The sequence below is a fragment of the Phragmites australis genome, chromosome 15 (assembly GCF_958298935.1).
Source record: "Phragmites australis chromosome 15, lpPhrAust1.1, whole genome shotgun sequence".
Taxonomy (NCBI): Eukaryota; Viridiplantae; Streptophyta; class Magnoliopsida; order Poales; family Poaceae; genus Phragmites; species Phragmites australis.
This window is the reverse complement of record NC_084935.1, coordinates 15,607,093-15,629,012: the sequence shown is the minus strand read 5'-3', so window position 1 is coordinate 15,629,012 and position 21,920 is coordinate 15,607,093. Positions and strand designations below refer to the sequence as shown.

Here is a 21,920-nt window from a genome sequence, read left to right as displayed (position 1 = left end):
TCAGTGTAATAGGTAAGGGGGTACCCCATGAGGCGGGTCCCGCGCCACTAAGTGTCAACTGACAGTAGGTATTATCAAGACCACGACCGCATTGTGCGACCAGGGCGAGGCTCATGCGACCAACCCCTGGTCACAAAGCAAGATCTTGCAACCAACACTTGCTAGTCGCAAAGCAGGTCCTCATCTAATCAGTCAAGTCTCATTCAATGCTGCCCATTCAAGTATTTTTCTTCCCTAGACGCTTGCTTTCGGCGAGGCATGGTCATTGGGTAGCATGGAGTTGCAGTGACCCGTCCTGTAGCATTTAATACCACGGTATGGTCTGAAGGGTGAGCGTGATGGTGCTCGGTGATGGTATAGGGCATGCAGGACAATCAGAGCATAACAGACATGCCTATCCAACATTATGATGGGCTAAGGGTAGTTGGCTCCATCAAAGGTAGATCTACCATAGGGTTTGGCACAGTTCGTTTGTTTGTGCATCTTTTTCCCTAATATATAAAAGGTTGAAGATTCTGCTTGTAAGGTTAACAGAAAACACTTTGTAATAAGTTTTCCTAACTCACAAGACAATACACAGGATTTAGAGTTATTATTCTGGAAGGGCTAAATCTTGGTGAATTATTGTGCTCTTGGATCTAGTTCGAGATACATCTAATAAAAACGTAGATCAATACGTTCATCATCTAGTATACTACGGATTTATTGTTAAGATCATACCCAACACCGCGCATTTGCACGCGCGCACATGCTAGTTCCTCCAATGAATATAGAGACAAAAATACACTCTACATTTCTCCTCGTACTGTTAATAAATCTGAAGGCTAGCTCCGTAACCGCATCTATCCATTCAATTTGTAGGCATCTATCCACTTTTCTAATTTGATTTATTTGTTGATCTTTCTCCAGTATATATAGAGATTGGGATACACACAATGTGTCTAATTATATTGCTAATAATTTGTAGGCATCGGAACCACATATCTACGTTTAATGTTCATTGTTTATTCGCCTTTTGAGACTGATTTATTGGTTGATATTTCTTCAATAAATATAGATATAGGGATACACACCATGTATCTCCTGGTACTGTTAGCGGCTGTCCGCACGAGAAGATCATGGCCCCGCGGAAACGTCTAATTGTAATCTGAAGGCTCCGGAACTCTATTTGATATCCATCAACTTGTTCTAGTTTGATTTATTTATTGATGTAGTAGGCTACACAACCCTGCTGTTACACAACAGTAGGAAAACGAAGTCCTAATGCTCCACTAAGAAGTGAACTATGCACAACAACGAGCTACTTCATACAAGACAAACAAGTCCTTGAAGACCCTACTAGATGGGACTATTCCAGATACCCGCTGGCATAAGCTATTTACACAAGGATGGCAATTGAACAAAGGGGGGCAAGCCACAGCTACCGTTACACGGGAATCAAACCAGGCATGGCTTTCTCGAAAATCAGGGATTATATTACACATGAAGTGGAGGCGAAAATGGTTGCTTTGCCGGTGTCTGACTCATAATTACATTGAAGGCTAATAAATTTAACCCAAGCCATCCAGTTGGGATCCTAAAAGATGCTTCCTATCGCTTAATGCATACTCCCAAGGCATTGGACTTCAGGGAGTAGCCACGTTTTCCTTGGCTAGTGGTGCAATCTCCTCGCCGTCGATGCCTGCCTCACTGCCCTCGACTCCGAGGCCCAGAAGCACCTCCTCCCACTTCTTCGCAGGTTCCTGTGTCAGAGAAGAGGGGGTTATCCATTTATCATTTCTTGAGAAAAAAGAATTGCATGTCAATGGTAAACGGAAAACTTTGCATCTGAACATACCTTCCAAGATAGGTCCTGCGCCATGCAATTCTGAACCATCTCAGTGAATGCCGGTGTGTTGTACTGTTTCAGAGCTCTTTTGACATTTGAAGCGACTGCTGTGACATCAACTGGATCGACAGTTTCACACTACAAGATAATGAAGGATATAATCAAGAACTATTTCCTGAACCTGAGAGTAACAAGTCAGTGATTGCCTACTATTGTCTACCTCGACGTTGAACGAACCCATGTGAAATCCAGTAACACCCTCCTTTACCGTGTCGACAAGTCCTCCAGTGGACGAACAGATGGGGACCTAAAAAATATTTGCAGCATTTTTTCATTCATGGCCATTTCCACCTTTTCCACTTATACAAGTCTTTGTGGCATAAATTATTAACCACAAAATGACTATGCAGATCAATAATGTAGTATTTTATAACATGTTATGGAGAACCAAGATAATACCCATGGTAAGAAAATGTGCCCTAACGCTTCAAGTACTCAAATTGGAATGTAACAAGTGAAACAAGAAATTTTACCACTCCATATCTCATCCCTTGCAATTGAATGAGACCACAGGGCTCAAACCTACTTGGGACGATAATATAATCAGCCCCAGCAAACATCATATGCGCCAGTGGAACGTTGAATTTTGCTATGCCTATAGCATTGTTTGGATATTTCACTTCTAGCAGTGTCAATTCCTCCTCCATTTTCTTCTTTCCTGTACCCTGAAGAGCAAAAGAAATTTCGCTCAGCGACCATCAGCTTGTATTGTGTCATGTGAAAGCACTAGAATTCTTTCTTAAATTAAAACATACAAGAACAATTATCTGGACATTCTCCTCCACGAATTCTGGAATGGCTGCAATAAGTATGTCTGACCCTTTCTGTTCTTCAAGACGGCCAACAAAAACTATAACAGGGATGCTCGAATCCACAGGCAATCCAACTTCAGCTTGCAACCTTTCTTTATTGAGAGCCCTCGCTTCGGTTACCTGACAAATTACCTCATTAAGTAGAGAAATGTTGATGTATATATATAAAAGTAGAGGGGTGTATATGAAATAGTGATATAAATGGAAGAGGGGAGGGTGTAGGTGTAACACGCGAGAAAATTCGGTATCAAGGCTAGGTTAGAAGAGAGCTGGCAGTGGCTCGGGTGTAGCCTCGGTGGGACCAGGAAGCAGCCGGGCGTGGAGAGGAAGTGGGGTGACTTCCCCGAGCTTACTTCCTATCGGCGGTGAGGAGCTTCCGATGTGTGACCCCATCCCCGGGCCCCTCACCGGCAAGCGTGAGCAGCACGGCCAAGACGGCGACGGCAGAGTCATCGGCGAAGCATGCGGGGGCGACGAGCCTTCAAGGCCGCAAGGGCCTCAGCGACTAGAGCGTCATCCACGGCAGCGTTACGGGAGGTGCTACGGTCTTCGGACCTCAACACAACAACCAACGCCACCCTGCGCCGTCACCTCGAGGAGGACTTTAGTGCCGACCTCTCCCACAAGAAGGTCTTCATCCGAAAGAAAGTCGACCTCTACCTCGCAGAGGTCGCCGCAAAGGCCGAGCCGAAGGAGGTCCAGGAGCAATGGACGTTAGGGCTAGGGAGAGAGGCTCTGACACGGTAGCCTCTAGCAGCAACTCATCTTCACCCGCGCACCCGTGCCAAGCAGTACACCTAGGAGAAGGAGCTTGTGCAACTCAAGCATGAGGCTCGGGTCGTGGAGGTTGCCGAGAGGCTGGATGATACAGTCGTCAATCGCGGTGGAAGCTGAAGTTGAGCTTTTCAGGTGGAACTTGTTCTTTGTGTGACGATGATAACTCAGGAGGAAATGGAAGCAAAGAGGAAGGAGAAAGAAGCTATAATCATTGTTGATGATCCATTGATCACAAGAACTGAGATGAGATGTATGATTCAGGAGCTTATGAGGATGGACATGATTGACCCTTGGACATTGCCAAGACAACATGAACTGAAGCTAGAGCTTATGCCAAATGAGATGAAGTTAGAGGGAAGCAAGAATTACTTGAGTTGGGCTAGAAGAGTGGAAGTGGTGTTACGTGAAAGAGGACGAGCACTTCTTAGAGGAGGACTGCCAAGCTTAGCAGTGAAGGGAGTGTGTAAGCTTAGCAGTGAAGGGAGTGTGTGGCACACTACAAATTTTGTCATAGCGGCATAGCTACTAGCATGTATGTCTCCATCTATCGGCAAAATGGTGGAAGCAATGCGAAGTGCGGTAAAGATATGGAAGACATCGAGGAATATGTACTCTAGAACAGGGAATGTGATGATGATGGTGGAAATTCAGAGCAAGGTGGATGAAGTAAAGTAGGAAGGGAGGCCAGTTGCACAATATGCAAGTGAATTGCAGTACTTGTGGGGAGAGCTGGATCACTATGCTCCACTCCAAATGGAAACTCTGAACGATGCACAGACTATACGGAAATGGGTGGAGGATAGAAGGGTCACTCATTTCTTGAAGAACCTTGACCCTGTGTTTGAGAGCAGGAGAGCTGCTTTCTATCACTAGGATAGTCTTCCTACTATGGAAGCGGCCATTTCAGTCATGGTTCAGGAGGAAAGCAAACTTCGTGTCATGAGCAATAACAACCCTGTGAAATTAGTCTATACCACAACTGATGATAGGGAGTGTTATAACTATGGAGAGAAAGGGCACTTAAGCTACAACTGCCCTGAATCGAGAACCATAATGGTGGTAGGGCTCGGACTTGTGGAGGTCGTGGTGGCAGCCGAGGAGATCGGGGTGATGGCCATGGAGGTTGAGGTAGAGGTCGTGGTGGCTCCAGTGCCAATGTGGCAGTTACAGAGGATGTTTCATCAGTAACCCTGACAGGAGAGCAGACCATGCAGTGAGTGAAGTGGCAAAAGGGCAAAGCCTTTGAAAGCTCCACTAACACTTCCTCGTAAGACTATGATAACTCATGCCACTCACTTTGGTAACATTGCCAACTATGCTTGTGCGGGCAAAGGTACTTAGGCATAGGCACTTGTATCATATCACCCACATTTAAACAGGATCATAGACTCAGGTGCACCTAGGCATGTGGCATGTTCGTATGACACTCTCATGTCCTACACATCCTACACACATTTAGAAATTATTCAAACAACAGATGGCACCTCTCAACCCATTAAAGGTGTAGGATCTATAGAATACACACACCACATTACTTTACCCTCTGTTCTTTATGTTCCATCATTTTCAGTCAATCTCCTTTCTGTAAAGTGTAAACTATATCATTGATCAATTCAAATGCACAACCTTATTTTATGAGAATCTTATGTCTTTCAGGAGGAGAACTGGGAAGAGGATTGGGACTGGAGTCAGGCATAATGGGTTGTGGTACATTGGCTGAGAAGATGTAGCTCTGGCAGTGGAAGAAGGGAAAGAGTAAGATATTTTGTTGCACCATCGTAGACTAGTACATATCTTTTGAGAGTTCGAGTAGGATGTATCCCGAAATGTTCAATAAAGGTAGACAGGAGGAAACTTGTATGTGATGTTTGTGAGTTTGGCAAGCATGCACGGTCTACGTATGGAACTTGGAAGTTGTGAACCTTTCATGCTAATATATTCTAATGTTTGGGGTCCATGCCCTATTATTTTTGTGAGTGGCTCAAGGTGTTTGTTATATTTATTGATTGTTTTACACGTATGACTTGGATTTACATGATGAAACATAAGAGTGACGTGATCAAATGCTTCCAAGATTTTCACAAGAAGGTGACCATCCAGTTTAATGCAAATGTTTGAATCCTCCGTTGTGATAATGGGACGGAATATGTCAATCATGAGTTTGAAACATACCTAAGACGGAGATGCTTCATCAAACTACTTGCCCTGGGACTCCCTCACATAATGGAGTTACTAAAAGAAAGAATAGATATTTGTTGGAGGTAGCACGCTCTCTTATGTTTCAAATGAATGTTCCAAAGTACCTATAGAGTGAGGCGGTGATGACGGCGACATACCTCATCAACAGTCTGCCGACAAGAGTTCTTGGTATGAAATCTCCAACTGAACTCCTATTAGGAAAGAGGGAGTTCAAACTTCCTCCAAAGGTTTTTGGATGTGTATGCTTTGTACGAGATCACCAGGCTCGTGTTGGAAAATTGGACCCCAATGCAATGAAGTGTGTGTTTGTAGGGTATGCATCTAGTCAGAAAAGCTATACATGTTGGGATCCAGTTGGAAAGAGGTTGTTTGTGAGTATAGATGTAACGTTTTGGGAATGGGAGCCATACTACCAGCATCAAGATGATCTTGCCCATTTGTGGGAGGCATTCTCTCCTGCCACTAAGAGTGACTGTCGAGAGAGGGAGAATGTTGAAGAAGTGATTGGAGGGACTATTCCAGCTCTAGTTGAGCCAGTGAGGGAAGAGTTAGAGGAACAACCAGTTGATGATGGGAACAGTGTGACAAGGAAAGAAATAGTTGTTGGCACTATCCCATGTTGTGTGAAGCAAGTGAGTTCCGGGGGTCAGGTAGAGGGGAATGATAAAGATGGTGGCAAGCACAACGAAATCAAGGAGAAGGCGCTTTGGGAAACAGGGGGATAAATCAAACAATTTGATTAAGGTATAGAGGACTCAATGCAGCTTAATAAACAATCTCAATCCAATGTACCAGGTGCTCCAGTCCCAACTCTCTCCCCAGAACTCTCCATCAAGCTCCTCTACAAGTGGTAATAATTCCCCTCCTCCCATTGAACATGCAAATTTACTGCTTGCTTTACAATGTGAACGTAAAACTTGTAGGCCACCTGCTCATTATGGTTTCGAGCATAGTGATATAACCAATTTCATGTCATACTCTAGTATCTCACCTACATACAAAGTATAGTTGGAATTGAAGTTGTCAGGTCCTCGAAAGGTATAGTTCTCAGAGGAAATATGTTCTTGATTTGCTTGCTGAAACAGGAATGCTTGGATGTCGTCCTACAGCTCCACCAGTTGATAAGAATAAAACTCCGTGCTAAGTTTGATGATCCAGTTGACAAGGAGACTTATCAAAGGTTAGTTGGACGGCTCATCTATATGTGCCACACAAGACCTGACATCTCTTATTAGGTGAGTGTGGTGAGTCGCTACATGCATGATCCGAGGACTGGACACCTAGAAGTTGTATATCGGATTGTAAGATATTTGAATGAAGAGTTGTCCTGGAAAAGGTCTCTGGTTCAAAAAAAACCAACACTTGAATGTGAAAGGATATTGTGATGCTAATTGGGCAAGCAGCATAGATGACGGGAGATCTACCTCAGGGTATTGTGTTCTTGTGGGAGTAATCTTGGGTCGTGGAGAAGCAAAAAACAAGATGTGATGGCCAGATCAACAACAGCAGCTGAGTATAGAGCAATGTCATTGAGCCTAAGTGAGATGATATGGGTGAAGGGTCTATTATCTGAGCTCAAAGTGTTGAGGAACAAGACGGTTGTATTGCACTGTAACAACAAGTCCGCTATCAACATTGCAAATAATCTCGTGCAACATGATCATACCAAGCATATTGAGATTGATAGCTTCTTTATCAAAGAGAAGCTAGATAGTGGAGTGCTAAGATTGAAGTATGTAAAATCTACCAATTAGCTGACTGTCTTACCAAGGGTTTAGGCCCTAGTGAGTAAGGACATGTGCAACAAGATGGGCATGATCAATATATTTAGTCCATCTTGAGGGGGAGTGTTGATGTATATATATAAAAGTAGAGGGGTGTATATGAAATAGTGATATAAATGGAAGAGAGGAGGGTGTGGGTGTAACACGTCAAAAAATTCCCCAATCCAATAAGAAATCTCCATATGTGGAAACTACATGTAATCTCGTAATAGTGGCATTACCGTTGTTGCATCATATTTCACGCTGATGTACTTATCCGTTGCTGGATTCCATTCGTAAACATCCATGCCATTAATAATTCCAGTTTCAAGAGGCTTTGTGCGAAGGACACTATCCAATTCAACACCTTTATCTGGGCCAGAAGTGAGTTCCTTGACATAATGTGGACTAACCGTTAGGACTAGATCACTTTCATTGATCCCTGCCTTCATCCAGTTAATCTTTCTTCCTACTACAGGCTTAAAATGCCTGCACACATTTGCATGCTGCTGGTGTCAAAGAATTAAACAGAACATACTGATTACTGAATATCTAATGAAGCAATAGAATATCATGGCCCATACCCATCAATAAAATCAAATGAAGGCAAGAAACTGTCAGGTAGATTAAGAACATCGAAGTCTGCTCTGGCGAATCTACCCTGATAGGCAATATTGTGAATGCAGAAAGCAACCTACAAGATCACAGTACACAAATGAAAACATAAAACGAAAATCTGTGAGGCACCAAAACTAGAAAGCCCTTTTCCTACTCCCCACCAATTGAGTTCACAAGATTGCTCAAAAATGAAAAAAAGAGAGGAGGAAATGGGATACCTTAGCATTCACATAAATTCCATTTGGCTTATACATGCTCTTCAGATAGCATGGCAGAACTGCAGTGTGCCAGTCATTCACTACGAAGACAACATTTTCTCCTGATTGAAAAAATATGATTGTTAGTCAGTAAGACAGTGTGACTGTATTAGCTTATCTAATAGAAAAACCTACCATACGGTCCGGAGAAATATTCAGAATTGTTGAGATTGAGAACCCTTGGAGCCTCCAATGCAGCCTAAAAAAGGTAATTGGATTAGAATAAATTCCACTAACATAACATCAAACAGAGAAATTATTTGGATTCCAATGTACAATGAATAAATCAATAGTTGACTTGCCCAAAACTTCAAACTGTGGTTAGTGATCACCTTACTCCATGTATCCAAGATCCAAATCTGAGCCTACCTAATACTGAGCTTCGGCACCAACAGATTCACCCAAAAGCATAACCTTTTGAGGGAAGGTGGCCAATATGCTCATACTTCAACACTTCCTATCACATCTAGGCTTCATCAAAAGTTCAAATCTACTACATGGACTTGAGAGGTCAACATGAGCAGACAGTGGACACATTTTTTTATCTTCAAGTTACTCCATTCAAGTCTCATACTCCAGATCCCTTAGCACTACCATATTAAATTTCATCACAAACTGATTGGCCCAATAACTTAATTTATTGAGGAAAGGTGGGCAATATACTCATACTCAACTGCATCAACTTACTAAAGTAAAAAGTCTTTCACGAAAACAAAAGATTATGTTAACGAATAAGCTGTATAAAGAATAGAGAAAAACAATAGAATATCTATAACTTTACACAGCAGCCATTTCAGGCTTTATAGATGAAACATGCAGCTTGTCCACCAGATCTGAGTCCCAAGACCGATCTGACCTACAATCTAGCCACATGACCCTAGAAAACTTAGGTCAGCATTACCTTGCCAAGATTTATAGTTTCAATTTTGAAGATGTCTAGAGAAAGAGGATGTGCCCTGCCTAAAAAATTTGCCATGTTTATGAGATCTAACGATAGTAGTTATAATTTGCTTTAGTACATACCCACTTAATAGGCTTACAAAATCAATGTTCAATAAGACGTTGCGTTATCAAAAGAGCAAATGCCAAAGGGTACAGTATTAATCAAGCAATAACAAACATGGTTTGTTCACCATTGCTAAAAACTCTTTAGGGTCAACAATTTGCTACTCTATGATGTATCCAGGCTCTTTTTTAAACCTTGCCGAGGGTGCGGACGAGATAAAGGGGGAAGGGGCATTTTCGATGTGGTAATAATGCCTAAATGACAAGGAAAATGAGAAAATAAAAGATGAAAATGGCAAATCATAACAATCTTCATCTTTTGAGTGGCATCATGTGGTTTCCAATTGTTGTAGTGAAAAGCATTAAGTGGCAATCTTTTTAGTGAAAAATATCAAGACCCATTATATCATTAGTTTTTTTCTTTGAAATTATATTATTAGTTTGTGTAACGCAAAAAGGAAAACTGAGAAGTTTACAGCAAGATTCAGCTGTAGTGCCAAGAGATGAAGATTGCTAAAGACTACTAAGAACCTTAAAGCATACCTTAACATTGGAATGTGAATGCATTAGTTTTCCAAGCATGTGGAAATGTAAATTGAATTGGAATTACTTACAAGGGCCAAAAGGCAGAACCGCAATTGGTTATCCCCATAGTCAGTTCCAGTGGTAGGACCATACAATTGTGCTCCAGTCTTGCCCCATACCTGGAGTATTATGATTCAAGTGCAACACTGGAAGGTTACCACACATGCTTTGGCTATTCGGATGAGGACACAGCTATACAGTTTAACAGACCTTCTCAAGAAACATAGGATGATCAACGAAAATTCGATCAACTCCCCTTTTGTGGCAGTGGAAGAAGCGAACTGTTTCTACCCTGTCACCAACATTTACCTGCAGAAGTAAAACATATTTAGCATATAAAATGTCATAAAGCTGATACAAGTTAAATGCAAGGTAAGTAGCAATACAGACCAAATTAAAACTTATACCTCAACAAGGACATTTGTATCCCATGCATCCTTGTATTGGTCATAGCGAGGAGCTATCGTCATGACCCGATGTCCCATTGCCTATGAATAAATGAGGTGTCCATCACGTAAAACATAGTAATACATAGAAATGTCTATGCAATACAATCTCAAAAGAAAGGAAATAAATATGAAATAGCCTGCATTAAGCATCTGTACAATAAGAAACTATCTTGAGTTAGTCTCCATAGTTCAATTCAAGGTAATCAGATATTCTAAGTTGAACCTAATTACCTAAGAATTTGGCAAGGGACACCAGAATATAACTGGTCTGCAGCATGGACTCGAGCCTTGGAACTTTTGGTTATAGAAATTAACAATATGTTGCAAAGAATACTTACAGCCAGAGCTGGGGGTAGTCCTCCTATAACATCACCAAGGCCACCAGTTTTGCACCATGGGTGCACTTCAGTTGCAACAAAAACTATGGTCATTCCAGTAGAACATACAATAGGTGCCCGAGACCTAGCAGCCTTAGGATGAATTCCATTGTTTGTAGATCTTTTGGGCAGCTGTGTCTTACTTTGCACGGATTGGAAGTGCTTGCTCAAGAACCTAACTCCACTGCTACAACATTGTTGGAATTGCATGTGACATGACTGCTTCAGTGAATCGGGGCCATTTGTTTGGTAAGAACGATAAGCGGAAATTGAACCCATTGTTGCAGCCATTAGTGATGACCTGTTAAATGCCAAAAGAAGATAATAAGTTTTTCACATTATTCTGATTCCGAGAACATGATAAATGAACGCTTCCTAAGCACAGTATTCTCAGTGGAGAGAAGCACAAATATTTTGATGTTAAATACTTATAAAGTCATGACTCACAAGTATGCATCTCAAATTAAAAATATATATATATATATGCATACAAATTGGTGCGCAAAAGTCAAGAACATACTGATTCCACACTTCCACATGTTGATTAATGATTATGGTTTTCAGGCTTTAGACGGGCATCGAACAAATATTCGTGAGATTAAATTCAAGTACAACTTTTTTGAGGTTTCGAGGTGTTTGAGATCAGGGGCGGACCCACAGGGTGGTTCTGGTAGGCCCAGGACTACCCTGATCCAGCCCAAAATTTAGCCCATTCTAAAATATTTAGTCCGATTAAAAAATGAAAACAGCCCAAATCGACGCCTCCTCACCTCCTCGACTCCTCGTAATCCTCACCTGACGCAGTCACGAACTCATCTGGCGATTGCGATTATCATCTGCGACTCTGCCACTCTGCGTAGTGCGAACGCCGGATGGCCGGACGGGACACCTCACGGCCTCTGCGGACGCCTCAGGCCACAGCGCGTCAGCGCCAGCGCTACTGCGCACGGCCGGACGCCCAGACGCTGGCACGTTGCGTCGCTGCCGGCTGCCTGCGGGTCTTCGCGAATCGCGAGTCGCCAGCCATGCAAACTCCCGTGAGGCCGTGACGCGGACGCCCGTGACGCCGTACGCGGTCACGCGGACGGCGGACGCTCAGAGTCAGAGGGAAACCGAACAGAGGTATGGGCTTAGATTTTTAGAAGTGACAAGTCATACTGTCGTAGAGTACTAGAGTGTCAAACTTGAGAGGCTGAGACAAAGTCTCTGAAGCGTGTCAATCAATATTCAATACATGTACATCTTCCTGCAGTCACAGCCTTAATTCCTCACAGGTGAGCTAGTGTCAGCCATCTAGTTGTTTCCGGTTTGTCTGTTTCAATTTTTATGCCATGGAATTTTGCTGATTTGTGCCGTGCTGATTTGCTGATTTTTATGCCATGGAATTTTGGTTCAGGTGACGACTGACGACCTTGCACAGATGAAAAGCAAGGAGATATTGCCTCGCTTTTCCGAAAATATGAAGCAAAGACAAAGAAAATTACGGCTGAGAAGTATGTTCAAACTCAAGAACAAGAACCATCTCATGTTCCGGCTATGGCTGAAGAGCAATCTCAAGAACAACTACATCATATTTTGATTCCGGTTGTAACTGAAGAGCGGCATCAAGAACAAGAACCATCACCAATTTGTGATGTTGATCGTCTCGAACATGATCCTGGTTTAAGAGTGCCTATTGCAAGCTATAATGTCAATGATCAAAATGCGATACGGAGAGAATATATTTTAAAAGGTCCATGCCAACCTTATGCCCATGATTACCCAACCAGGAACATATACGGTAAGGATCGTCGCTTCAGTATTATTTGGTTCCATAAATATCCTTGGCTTGAATATAGTATTGAGAAGGATGCAGCATTTTGCATGGTATGTTATTTGTTTAGCAAATGAGGCAGTAAATTTGTTAAGGATGGTTGGAGAAATTGGAACATAGGTAATGATGCACTTGAGAAACATGTGGGAGGTATCGATAGTGCTCACAAAGCTGCGCAAGAGAGATATGATTTATTTGTGCAAGGTAAACCAATTGATGATGTTATTCTTGAGGTGTCACAACATGATCTAAGTCTCTACAAGGTTAGGTTAACCTATTCACTTAGATGTTTAAGGTTTCTTTTGCGTCAAGGTTTGCCATGCTGTGGACATGATGAAAGTGAGGAATCTAGCAATAAAGGGAACTTTCTTGAACTTTTGGACTGGCTTGCAGGAAATAATGAAGAGGTTAATAAGGTTGTTCTGAAAAATGCTCCAAGAAATTGTATTTTGACTTCCCCTAATATACAAAAACAAATTATTAAATGTTGTGCCGAGGAAACCACTAGACACATAATTGAAGAGCTTGGTGATGACCACTATGCAATTCTAGCTGATGAGTCTAGTGATATATCACATAAAGAACAACTAGCTCTTTGTTTACATTATGTTGATAAACTTGGAAGGGTATGTGAGAGGTTTCTTGGAGTAATTCATGTAGCTAATACTAGTTCTTTGTCACTTAAGACATCAATTCAGTCTTTACTTGTTAGTCACCACTTGACTCTTACTCAAATTCGTGGGTAAGGATATGATAGGGCTAGTAACATGAAAGGAGAGATTAATGGGCTGAAAACATAGATCATGAAAGAGTCTCCTTCTGCTTATTACATCCACTGTTTTGCACATCAGCTCCAATTGATTTTTGTTGTTGTTGCCAAAGGAAATGTTGGTTGTGCTACTTTCTTTGGACAAGTTTCTCGCTTACTGAATATTATTGGAGTTTCTTGTAAGCGCCATGACATGCTTCGAGATGTTAGAGCTCAAAAACTTAAGACTGCACTAGAGTTGGGTGAAATAGACAGTGGTAGTGGATTAAATCAAGAGATGGTGATAACTAGACCTGGTGACACTCGGTGGGGTTCTTATTACAAAACTATTTTACACATTATTGATATGTATTCTACAATTCGAGAAGTACTTATAACTCTTGGAAAGGATCCCAAACAAAGAAATAATTGGCCGAATATACATGCTATGGTTGATGTTTTGGAGTCATTTGAGTTTGTTTTTAATGCACACTTGATACTTATCATTCTTGGATACACAAATGAATTGTCTCAATCTTTGCAAAAGAGGGACCAAGATATTGTTAATGCAATGTCACTTGTGACTTTGGCGAAGGGAAGACTGCAACAAATGAGGTCTCATGGGTGGGAAGAATTCTTTGAAGAAAAGGTTAAATTATTTTGCATTAAACATGGAATTGATATTCCTGCATTGGATGGTAGATATGTGCCTCATGCAAGATCCCCACGGTTTTATCCAGTTCAAACAATTGATGATCATTATAGAAGAGAAGTATATATTGGTGTCATTGATCAAATTCGGTAAGAGCTTGACAATCGGTTTGATGAGGTAAATATGGAGTTGCTAATTTGCATGTCAGCCTTGAATCCCTTCAATTCTTTTGATTCTTATGATGCACACAAAGTCCTTAGGCTTGCCAAGTTTTATCCCAAAGACTTTTCAAGCGTGGAATTGATAAGACTTGAACTCCAACTTGATAACTTCATTTATGACATGAGGAAAGATGATAGATTCAAAGGTCTAAACAATCTTGGTGAGCTCTCTATTAGGTTTGTTGAAACAAATAAGCATGTTATTTATAACTTAGTGTATTTGCTTCTTAAGTTGGTATTGATCCTACCGGTGGCGACGGCAAGTGTTGAAAGAGTATTTTCGGTATTAGGTGTAGTGAAGGATAAATTGAGAAATGGAATGGGTGATGAGTTATTAAATGATTGTTTAGTCACATATATCGAGCTGGATATCTTCTCCAAGGTAAATGAGAATGACATAATCAAGTCTTTCATGACCATGCAAAAGCGCAAAGTGAAGAATCTAGAATAGTATCATAATATGATGTAATCTTCTATTTATGTAAGACCTTATATCATGTTGAGACTATTTATATTACGGTTTTATAAATTTGTGATTTATTGTTAAATTTATAATATTATACCGAATTACCGAATTTGTATTATCTTTTGTGCAATTTTATACCCCTTTACCAAATTTATAGTATTAAAAATTTAGATGCCTACCCTATAAAAAAAATCCTGGATCCGCCACTGTTTGAGATTACAGCAGTCAAATTGAAGATGCTGAAGTCTTTTAAGGGGCTAATTTGTTGGCATAGCAGTCCCATATCACGAAAATGGGCCGCCACTTTAAAATGTGACACCATCGCAGTGAAGGCCACATTTATTATCCAAGATTCTAAATCTACACAAAATTTGTGAGGTTTCTGAGATCTTCATCGAAACTGCCTAGCAATTACCAAGAAACCTTAGCGTACAACATCTTCTGGAGAATTTGACCCCATGACTACTTTCTCGGATCCTCTGGCCACCTACCTCGTAAGTGGGGCAAGTTTTCGAGCAGAACACAGACTATACTACTCTCCTAGAACCTGATGTCACATATCACAAAATCGGGAGCGTGCAGGAGCAGGAGGCAGATTCGATCGGTGGAGAAGGAGCTTCAGCTGCTACATTGTGAAACAGCAAGAAAAAGGCAGGAATGAAGCTAGCAGACCTCGCTGCGCACATCACACTCTTCCTAAGTGCAAACACACATGACAACCTCCTAGTGGCCAAAACATATAATCCTTGAACCCTTAAACTCCCCTGTACAAGCCCCCATTTCCCCCTCCTACAATACCAAAACCTCAAAGCACCCCTAAAATCTCTCACCACAGTCAAACTGCAAGACTGACAACACCGTTGCGCTTTGGTTGCATTTCGAAATGAAAACGAGGGGGAGAAAGGAGGAGGAAAACAAAGAAATGGCACGAAATGGAAATGGCGGATATACCTTCTACCCTGCGCTGACTGCAGCCCCGGGGGAAAGCGAAGCGGCTGGCTGGCGGCTCGAGGTCGAGGGAGTGCAGCGCGCGGGGGCTCAAGTAGAAGTAGGCGGCGACGGAGCGAGGATCAGGAAAATATCGGGCGGGTGACAGGCGGCTCACGCGTAGTGGCCGGCTCACGCGCGCCACACGATGACCGCACCAGCGCGGCCACAAACGGGCGCGGGGGCCACTCGCGTACCGGCACCGGCGCGACGGGTTCGAGGGGGAGGCGTATATGCCGAGGCGAGGAGGCGAGGAGGCGAGGAGGCAGCGTAGTCCGTGGATGCTTATAATTCTGCAGAGAAATATGTGTTTGGTTGTTAGATTTTTTAACTAATTTAGCGAATGTATATAATTTAAAAAAAGAAATGTGTTTGTTATTTATATTCAACTAGTTTAGCTGAATGTATATAATTTTAGACAAAACGTGTTTGATTATTTATATTTATTATTTTAATTTAGCTCGATAAATATAAATATACGATTTTATCTTATTCAAAAAGAGCTACACTTGTAGCTTGATATGATATATGCAAGCTCTATATCAATTCATGCGGTCAGACCTACTTATCGATTTTCTAAAATTATTTTTATGTAAATAACTAATTATAATTTTAATTCTCACACTTTCAGATCCAATCAATTAAATAATAACTTAACTTAATTTATTGAATAAATATAACCAATTAAATACTATTATATTCGATAAATATAACTACTCTTAACAAGCTCGTCCGGTGAATCAGACTGCGAAGCGCGAGGGCCTCGGGATGGGGGAGGCGGAACGAGAGCCGTCGGTTCGCAGGGCGCCCGGCGCTTGGCGAGGGCTGTCGGTTCCTGGGCCCATGCAGGGGGGCAAGGGAGCAAACTCGTGGTGTTTCCCGTGCGCGGCAGGCCGGGGCGCGGGTGCAGTGGCGAAGCGTGAGCCGTTGGTTCGGGGAGGAGGCCGGGGGGCGGGGTCCGCGTCCGTGTCGCTAGCAGGATGGCAGCGACCGGGGGCTACAGGTTGGTGTAGGACATGGGGAAACGACGCCGGACATGTGTTGGGCTGGGCCCCGGTGGGGTGATCTCGTACGCGATTTTTCTTTGCTATTTCTTTCGTTTTCGCTTGCGAGGAATGGAAAATTACGAGTTTTCTTTAGGGAGTGATTACCTGGTATTCAGCTAATCTTCTTTTACATCACAGTCAGTTTTTTCAGCTAGTAGCAAGCTGACACGTAATCCATCACTTTTTGGGAAACGGTAAAGTCAACTGATTCTACTATGTGTTTCAGCCATTTTTTGACCCCTAAATAGTAAGTAAAAAATTGACTGCAATAGATCTGAATTGCAGTCAGCTTTTTACAGGCAAAAAAGCATAAAAACTGACTGAAATCGTTTGGCACCAGTTGAGTTTCCGTGCGTTGTGATGAAAGAAAAAAAAAGCATGCACGGTTGCAACATGGGATATGTATGCATGTGCGCATAAGCTAAAAAATTTTATAAGACAGTAAAGATAAAGCTAATACAAAATGACAACATGTCTTAGTAACTTATCCTCGTATATGTAAAAAAGATGATAGATAATTTTAATTAGCATCACGTTATCAAATGAATTTGAGCATTGAATCCATTAAGCAATATACCATCAAGGATTAGAATCTAATATTTAAGGGCACAAGACTCAACACTGAAAATAAAATGCATGACATCAGGACTAATCTGACATCCCAAAATACATTACATCAATTACCACATACAACAGTATATGAGAACAGTATTATGTGAATCAATAGACTTCAAATCACAAAAACACATATCAAATGACCGCTCAACCAGGAGGGGAGGAGAATAGGTACAACCATGCTCGCCAAGCCTAATATATCAATAGAGTGAAGTAAAGTGCTCGTGCGTTATGACGGAAGCAAAAAAAATGCTTAATAGATTCAATGCTCGAATTCACTTGATAACGTGATGCCAATTGTGTTATAAATGGTTATTATGAACAATCTACAGCTGGACACGGTCGTGGTCTACAACTATTAGTTGAATACCCGTGCGTAGCAACGGGAGCCAAAAATTTACACACAATAATACTATTGACTCATCTAAAACCAGCCATCATCATAATAAAAGTATTTTATAGGCTATTTAATTATGCTTTACAATTTTTTTAGTGCATTTGAAAGTCTTCCAAACTGTTCACATCATATAAAGCGGTTCGAATTGTAGCATCCAACCGAAGGGGAAGACATTCATATAACATACTCAAATTTTCAATTGCCATGGTCTGTCTAGTAGGTCATAGAAAAATGAAATGTGTATAGGTGATTCCTGTCCAACTCTAAAGTAGTTGCAGATTCGTATAACCTATAAAAAATCTCTATGCGCAATCGTGAAGGAACTTTGCAAAGATTGTGTCATAGCTATGCTGGTGCAAATGTGTTTCCCATCAATAATAATTGCATGTATTTTTACCACTATCAACAATATTGTGTTTGTTGCGAAGCACCTAGCAATCATATAATGTAGCACACTGGACATAATGTGTTGCAAAACGGGAGTCAGGCTATCATTGTGTTGTGTCCGCTTCATTCGCGCAATCTTGCAATCTTACAATTTGAGTCCATATGATCTTGACAGGATCATATGGGGATGCAAAATTAATCTTTCTAAACACAAACTTTTCAACTTGTTAACACAAGATCAACATTTGCTCCTTGGAAGATGATGCTAGAAGCTCAGATGTAGGTTATAAATGAACACTGGCACAAGAGAAAACTAACTTGTTTAGATCATGCAATAGCTTGATTAGTATCATCCATTAGTTGATTGCCATGGTCCATTAACTGTTTGTTTGTCATGTCTGCCAAAAAAACATGGCTCAGTAATCTGAAGAGCTATACAAATCCATGCCGATGATGTCAGAGGCTTGTTCCTTTCAAAACTTTCATGACTAAACATAACACCTAGGAAATAGGTTTGTCTAATATATTCTTAGCCTTCGAACTTGAAAGGGATCATACACATTGGTGCACTTTAGGGAGTGTGGTGTCGCCACTTACTTGATCCTAACAGGATATTTTCTTCACCAAAGCCATCTTCAACACTTGGACTGTCAAAAAGACCAACTCGCTTATTTTCACTTGCATGTCTCCAACCCAAAAAATCTCTGATGTAAGTATCATCAAAAGTTACCAAAACCTAGAGGAGATGCATTCCCTAAAGTTTATGAGAAAGATAATCATGTTGTTGAAGTTAGTAACACAAGTTCAACTTGTTATAGGTGCATAAGGAAAAGTTGGATATACTATGAGAATATGGTGCAAGGAGATACGTCAAAACTCACTGTTTCTTAAGAGCAACATAAGAGTTTAATTCTTTGATCTCCAAAGAAAGGCAAACTATGGTTTAGTAGAAGTTGTTTAATCAGAACTGGAAGATGTATAAATTCACATATCTTAGAACAATTTTCGGCAATAGTACCATCGATTGCTTTCTGTCATGTAGCATTATTTGTGGTCTTCAGATCAGTACGCCCTGCCTCGCCTTTTGAAACTTGCTCGAAGTCTTTGATAAGTCTATAAAACCACATGAAAAGAGCAAAATATCAGTTTTCATGAAGCTGCTCATTCAATATCAAAATTAAGTGACCACATATCTGTTTGTCCTGCAAACTATTGGTTGATCCCATCACTAAGATTCTAAAAGCAGAGATTGCAAGTAGTCACCACTCACCAGCAGTAGAATAGTGAAACAAGGTAATATGCAGTGCAGCATATTTGTGATAAGATACAGAAATGATTATAAGAAAAAAAAACTAAATTAACATGAGCTAAGCAGTGCCACTTCTCTACGAGCATCGTATTTATATTTAGCATTTCCAACTGCCCTACTCTATGAAGGAGGGTGTTGCTAAAAGCTATATAGCACAGAAAGGGGATCAAACTAAAAGAGAACGAATCACCTTTTACAATCTCGCATCTTATCAGTAAGCTCTTCCAGCTAGTTGCTCCGGTGACTAGCATCCTTGATCTTGTCCAGCTTCTGGAACCTATTTCTGCACACAATTCAACCAATGCATCAATCAATCCACCTCTATTTTTTCACCACGTTATGCTACCATTTCTATATAGATCCAGAAGCAGAACCCGCAAACATTGAAAAAGACATTTTTTTTCCCCTAGAGGTCAATAATTTGCTCTCTAAACTTGTGCTCCACTCGCAAGATCACAGCAAGCAAATTGAGATGTAATGATCATTTGTGGGAAACATAAACAAATACAAACAGCCCAAATTGCAACGAGTCAAATCGATTGAACTTACTGCAATGAGTGGAGGATATCGCCGATCTGCCCGTCGACCACAACCAGCTCCTCATTGACTGACCCAAATCCATCCCCTCCACTTCTTGGGCAATCGCACCCCACAGAGGAACCCTCGGCGCCGTCATAGAGCATGAGCACGAACGAGACCACGGCTGCCAGGAGCAAGATACGCACAAGCATGTCGTCGAACTGCTCGAGCACAAGCTTCCACACTGATAGCAGCGCGTGCCTCTCCAGCTCGTTGGGCCCATATAGATGCAGCCACGTCGCTACCTCCTCGGAGCTTAGCCCATGGTCTGCCGAGACGCCCAGCTCCACGGGGCACTCGCCCAGGGTGCACGCCCATGGCGGGAAGATCCGCGTGGCCGCCTCCGCCCCGGAAAGAGGCGGATCTGTCCCACCGTTTGCCCTCGTCTTGCCCGCCGTTGCCCATTGGGTCGCCGACTCAAGATCCAAATGGAGAGGAGGCGCTCCTAGTGTTCCCGGTTGTCGTGGCTGCGAGATCGCATGGAACCAAAACCCTAGAAGGGGAGGCGGTGGCGTGGAGACCAGGCGAGGAGGCGATGGCGATTGGTGGCGCATCGCCGCCACTGGGGTTCCAGGGAGTGATGGCGGGGGTTGCGGGTTAGGGAGGTTGCACGAGGGATTGGATTGAAGAGGGAGGTGAGAGGGGGAGGGGCGGATGAGGGCTGCGGTGGCGCGTGCGTTGGACGGGGAGCGGGATTGGACCAGGGAACAGGAATGGGGGAGCGGAAACGGGAATGTGCGAGTGAAACGGGAATCGGGCAGAAAATCTAGAGCGAAACGGGAATCGGCGGAATAGGACACTAAACACATCTTTTAAGTAGTATAGATTTCAATCAGGTTTTTCAGGACCAACCGAAAAGAGAAGACATGTATTCCCGCCCTTTTGACAGCACGTAAAGAAAGGAAAACCTTTTTCCTGCCCGATTTGAAGACAAGTCGGACACAAAACCCATTAAGCAACTGAAAACAACAAAAGCTGACTCAAATTCTCAACATATGCGTGGAAACCAGGCAACCAACAGTACTATAAGGTACTGAACACACCATTTTTTTTTAAAGAAACAAATAAGGATGCGATCATACACAATGGCAGTTACAATATATATGTGTGTATTTTTGTACATCAGTTCAGTTAAAATTTATCGCTATTTACTAACAATTTTTTGTATAGCATGCAACACTTGACTGATCTGTGATCTCAACAACATTTGGGTAGGACATCAAAAGAGGACATGCATTCAGAAGAACTGATGCAGAGTCAACACAAAAAAAAATTACATATTCAGAATATAGAGCAAAAGAAATTCCACTACGAATTACATATTGAGAATTTGATACGAGAAACTCAAAATTTTCAATGGTAGTGATAGCACATAATGTAATGTCTGCCAAGCCAAGAAGCCAATACTAAGGACAGCCTCATGTACATAGTATTGTTTCTTTAAGTCCCAATAATAACACAGTTCATGAGTTATAGGTCTATTTTTTGCTTGCACGTCCGACAATTTGCATTACGAAAATATAATAATTGTACATTAAGTTCAGCTGCAAGCTCCTAATGTGATTTCTTATCAGAACATTCAAATAACTCTAATTTCTTTTCTGAATTTTGGAAAGAAAAATACTACAGGCAGAGAAACAAAATCAAAGATTTGACACTAATTCAGAACCATGACACCTTCAGGTCAGATTATGTACATTAAGGTAAATCAACTAAAGGCAAATTGCAGTAACTTACTATTCATATTAACCAAACATTTCAGTGCAATTTAAGTACAGCTAATGTGCAATTCATTTGAATGCTACAATGACTAAATTATGGAGGATACCTAAATATGGGTTCAGAAATGGTAAACCAACCCTACAAAATTTCTAGCTGAGAACATACCATATTATTGGCATTAACAATTTGCTATGACCTTTTTAAGCCTAAAACATACCACCGATCAAAGCAACAGAGATGAACAACCA

The 21,920-nt window shown here is 41.6% G+C and overlaps 2 protein-coding genes across 5 annotated transcripts; one reads left to right on the top strand and one right to left on the bottom strand.

The window, feature by feature from the left end:
* Positions 1-1,284: 1,284 nt before the first annotated feature.
* Positions 1,285-15,734, bottom strand: LOC133892799 (granule-bound starch synthase 1b, chloroplastic/amyloplastic). Of its 4 annotated transcripts, XM_062333752.1 has the most exons (15): positions 15,582-15,734; positions 10,874-11,031; positions 10,692-10,756; positions 10,312-10,392; positions 10,115-10,213; positions 9,934-10,023; positions 8,450-8,513; positions 8,276-8,376; positions 8,024-8,133; positions 7,682-7,928; positions 2,644-2,820; positions 2,362-2,553; positions 2,049-2,135; positions 1,838-1,966; positions 1,285-1,742 (listed from the first exon to the last, which is right to left on the bottom strand). In XM_062333752.1, exons 2-15 carry the CDS (start codon positions 11,019-11,021, stop codon positions 1,626-1,628), a joined length of 1,707 nt encoding a protein of 568 aa, XP_062189736.1. In that variant the 5' UTR covers positions 11,022-11,031; positions 15,582-15,734; the 3' UTR covers positions 1,285-1,625. The 4 variants fall into 4 exon arrangements, with proteins under 4 accessions (XP_062189736.1, XP_062189734.1, XP_062189735.1 ...); XM_062333750.1 differs by having other exon boundaries at positions 10,692-11,031; XM_062333751.1 differs by lacking the exon at positions 15,582-15,734 and adding an exon at positions 15,461-15,479 and having other exon boundaries at positions 10,692-11,031.
* Positions 12,267-14,096, top strand: LOC133892160 (uncharacterized). The gene is made up of 4 exons (XM_062332881.1): positions 12,267-12,510; positions 12,856-12,987; positions 13,096-13,169; positions 13,395-14,096. The coding sequence occupies exons 1-4, from the start codon at positions 12,267-12,269 to the stop codon at positions 14,094-14,096; spliced, it is 1,152 nt and encodes a 383-aa protein (XP_062188865.1).
* Positions 15,735-21,920: the final 6,186 nt, after the last annotated feature.

Bases quoted from the DNA above. Each gene is read 5' to 3' on its own strand.
- LOC133892799 (XM_062333750.1), bottom strand. From the start codon at position 11,021: ATGGCTGCAACAATGGGTTCAATTTCCGCTTATCGTTCTTACCAAACA. The intron at 10,024-10,114 runs GTCTGTTAAACT...ATAATACTCCAG, and splicing joins ATCCTATGTTTCTTGAGAAG to GTATGGGGCAAGACTGGAGC. The intron at 2,136-2,361 runs GTAAAATTTCTT...AATATTTTTTAG, and splicing joins AAGGGATGAGATATGGAGTG to GTCCCCATCTGTTCGTCCAC.
- LOC133892160 (XM_062332881.1), top strand. From the start codon at position 12,267: ATGGCTGAAGAGCAATCTCAAGAACAACTACATCATATTTTGATTCCG. The intron at 12,988-13,095 runs GTATTTTGACTT...ATGCAATTCTAG, and splicing joins GAAAAATGCTCCAAGAAATT to CTGATGAGTCTAGTGATATA. The intron at 13,170-13,394 runs GTATGTGAGAGG...TTTGCACATCAG, and splicing joins ATGTTGATAAACTTGGAAGG to CTCCAATTGATTTTTGTTGT.